The sequence below is a fragment of the Vespula vulgaris genome, chromosome 4 (assembly GCF_905475345.1).
Source record: "Vespula vulgaris chromosome 4, iyVesVulg1.1, whole genome shotgun sequence".
NCBI lineage: Eukaryota > Metazoa > Arthropoda > Insecta > Hymenoptera > Vespidae > Vespula > Vespula vulgaris.
The window spans coordinates 6803999-6807890 of record NC_066589.1 but is presented as its reverse complement, the minus strand read 5'-3'; the positions used below and the strand labels follow the sequence as shown (position 1 = coordinate 6807890).

At 30.6% G+C, this 3892-nt stretch overlaps 1 protein-coding gene across 1 annotated transcript; it reads right to left on the bottom strand.

Moving 5' to 3' along the window:
* Positions 1-1286: 1286 nt before the first annotated feature.
* Positions 1287-3675, bottom strand: LOC127063330 (homeobox protein Hox-B3a-like). The gene is made up of 2 exons (XM_050992970.1): positions 3432-3675; positions 1287-2041 (listed from the first exon to the last, which is right to left on the bottom strand). The coding sequence occupies exons 1-2, from the start codon at positions 3616-3618 to the stop codon at positions 1287-1289; spliced, it is 942 nt and encodes a 313-aa protein (XP_050848927.1). The 5' UTR covers positions 3619-3675.
* Between the last annotated feature and the right edge of the window lie 217 nt (positions 3676-3892).

Here is a 3892-nt window from a genome sequence, read left to right as displayed (position 1 = left end):
TTAAATAATAAGTATAGGCCTAATGATTAACAGTATATTAGCTTATATAGCTAACCAACAGTATATATTGTCAAATATAAATAATCTCTTAAGAGAATATGAAAAAATGAAAAATCATTTGTACTCGATTTTCGTACTCTTAAAATATTTAATACAAAAAATCGTGAAACTTTTCTTAATACCTATATTCTTTTTTTCTATTGGTCCTAAAAAATTGGCCAGAAATATTTAACTGGTTCTTAATCTGTAATCACATATATTTATATATATATACAAACACACACGCACATACATACGTATACATATGTACATATATACGAGAAAACTAAAAGTTTTCGATATATTTTATATTAATTAATCGATATCCGTTTATGGAAGCGGCTAGATTAAACGTACATTATCGTTTTCTCCATTAATTTTCTCGAACCCGATGTTTATACCATATTATTAACGTTCAGATAAGAGTCTAAAATATTTTACGCGTTTATCAACCTAACACGTTCTACGACCTATCAGCGGGAAATGCAACTGGATTTTACGGTACTCGCGTGAGAGAATCTAAACGCATGTCATGCATAACTGTAAACCAAGAATTCTTTTTTTTTCTAAACTTACCTCTTCGCTCGTTTTAACACAAACGTGATTTACTTGACGAATTTGCTGACAGATGTGCCGATTGGATAATTTTACGGTAATTATCGATAACGTTTAGCTTTACTAATGAGTTTGACTATACTCGTATTAAGAGAATTAAATGGTAGATGCATTATTATATTAGGTATATATTTTTAAAAGATAAATTATTTTATTTCAATATCTTTTACATTTAGATATACATCTATATCTGATCGTTTGATATCTACAAGTTTAAATATCACAGTAAAATAAGATTTTCATTTAAAAATCAGATGATAAAAGGCCATAAAAGATATAATTTAAATATATATTAGTTTTTACATTTCTTTATAAATATAATTTCAATTTGAAAAATTATATTTCTTTACAATATTCTGATTTTAATTTAGACAAGGAACAAATAAATAATGTTCATATAAAAAGTAAAAATATAATATTAAAACAATGTACAATATACAATAAACATAACATAGACAACATATAATGTACAATACGTACAATATATACAATATACACAATATATACAACATACACAATATGTACAACATACACAATATACAAATTATATAATATACAAGATACAATATAATATGTAATATAAATATAATATAAAATATAAAATATATAATTTTAAAATTTTTACTCTTATGTCATAAATTTAAAAATTGAGGAACACTCTCATAATTTTGATCGTTTTGGAGATCATTTAATAAAGCCGCTTCCAATTCATTATTTGATCCACATTGTTCGTGAGTGTTCTCCAATAACCACGAACAAATATTATTATAGTAGGTGCCTTCAAAAGGCACTTCCGTAGTTGGAGCTTGCATTCCTGTTGAAATATAAGAATAATTATTTTCTACCGTTGGTAGAGCTGCGTTTATGGAATTTTGCTGCCATTTATTATTTAAATAATAATTTTCTATTGGTATCTGAGGCATGCAATTTTCCTGAGGATACATGGGTTGTCTATATGACGAATATGAAGATTGTTGAATACAATTAGAACTTCTAGTTTCTATATGTTCATTTTCAATGTATGTTGGTAGACATGGTTGCTGATAAGCAACCATTGGTGTGGGATTGGATGGAGGAATATATTGATGAGTAGATATCGGTTCCACAGTCCGTGTTTTCCGACTTCTCTTCATCTTATAACTCCCATTCGTTTCGTTATATTCCATTGTATTACGCGGATTCTTTAAAATCTCTTCTTTTTTATGCTTCATACGGCGATTTTGAAACCATATTTTGATTTGTCTCTCCGTTAAAAATAAACTTTCCGCCATTTCTATTCTTCGAGGTCTGCAAAGATAACGTCCTTTTCGAAACTCTTTTTCGAGCTCTACTAATTGAAAGCTCGTATATGCAGTTCTGGTTCGTTTTCGTTGTTTCTTAGTCGATTCTGTAATATGAAGATAATATTATATACTTTGCACAAAATTAATTTATTTTATTAATTTATTTTATTAATAAATGCAAAAAATAAATGACAAAAAGAAATGAATCGTTAATCATAATAAAATATGAAATAAGAGGATTAATTCGATGAATTAGTATATTATTCACGATTCGATGAGGTAAATCACGCGTAAGGTAATCGTAGGATTATGAAGCACTTTGGTCCAGTGATGACACGTTTATCGGTTACAAAATACAGTATGGTCGAGCTACTCGAGAGTTATACCACAGGATGTCCTAATAGTCCATTGAGTGCTCCCGTCTCAAGACGAGGCATTTCCTCGTGATACATTATAATCCGACGAGCGGCTCCCTTACCCTTACAACCCAAGCCGACGAATTACTACCCCTAGCTACCGAAGTCGACGATCGTGTGTTCGTGTGTTCTTCTCCGTCTAATTGCAAGATAAATGATTCGCGTTATAGATAACTACATGATGTTGTTCGTATTGAATTTCTAGACACCTATTGACGATTTCGAAATATTTCCAAGCTTCAACTATAGTAAAAGATAACCTCAAATCTACGATGAAGAGATTGTAATTTTAGATACATTCTCAGTTAATCACTTAACAGGTGATTAGTAAACACGACAACGGTGTTGAAATATTTCTTTTTCTCGAGAGATAAAAAAAAACAAAAAGAAAAAGAGAAAATTGATAAAACAGTTATATATAGTATGCAGCTAATCTCGTTGCATTATATAGACTTTTGAATAAAATAATAAAATATAGAAAAAAATAAAACGGAGATAAATGAGAAAGATAAAACGATCGAAAGAAATATTTAACTCTCTTTCGTCGATTTGTTATTTTTTTATCTATTCAAGATTGAAAGTTCAATGATCTTAGAAAGGTATTGGATGCCGGTTTCATTTGTAAATCTTTTCAATATATGATTCCGTTTACACAGGTAATGATTTAATCCAATTTACACGGATCTAATGTCCGGATGTTCAAACAACTCATTGTCAGTAGAAATATTGACTTCCTCGCAAGTAAACAGCTATCCCGCTGAGCGACCTTTGAGAAATGTTTTGCTTTACTAAGTGCAAGAGCTTCGATACTTGTAATTACATTAGTTCGTTATAGAGCATCTCTCTCTCTCTCTCTCTCTCTCTCTCTCTCTCTCTCTCTCTCTCTCTCTCTCTCTCTCTTTCTTTGAAATGGAAATGTTATTAAATTTTTCGCGTAAAAAATTGCAAAATTACGAGAAAAATACCGTTTATCATAATGTTTTAAGACGTAAAATAGATGATTTCGAAGAAGAAAAAAGTAAAAAAGAAAATCAAAATTAGATTTAATCGTAGCAAAAAAAAATTTATATGTACATACCTTGATTACAAGAAGAAGAAGAAAAAGATTTTTTTCTGTTATTCGCGGATTCTTGTTCTGTTAATCGAGTCTCCTGGGCTTCCAGAGATGAAGTTGATGGTTGCATTATTTCCCACTGGCATTGTTGTTCACGATGAACAACGTCGTTTTCGGAATAAAATATGTGATTGTTCACGTTGTACTGCATGTTCCCTCTTGTGCTTCTTGCTGACTAGACGAAGTAAAAACGAGTCACAAAGAGGTGAACTGCTATAAATACACTAATGCTCTTCCAGAATTCCTTCGAAATTTATATTTTCAGCCTAGGTACAGTTCGACCAATCAGCTTCAATCGGTTCCGAAGATTGTCAAAACCCTATTGTTCTTAGGCTCCTCCTACAAGTGCGTCGGGACATTTCGGACTGAGGTACACTCGTAGCAAGTCAGGTATACTATATACATAGACGTTAATATATACAACA

What these genes read in the sequence shown, in the direction of transcription:
- LOC127063330 (XM_050992970.1), bottom strand. Translation starts at nt 3,618, where the DNA reads ATGCAGTACAACGTGAACAATCACATATTTTATTCCGAAAACGACGTT. An exon ending in TTCTTCTTCTTGTAATCAAG is followed by an intron (nt 2,042 to 3,431) that starts GTATGTACATAT and finishes TTCATATTACAG; the next exon opens with AATCGACTAAGAAACAACGA.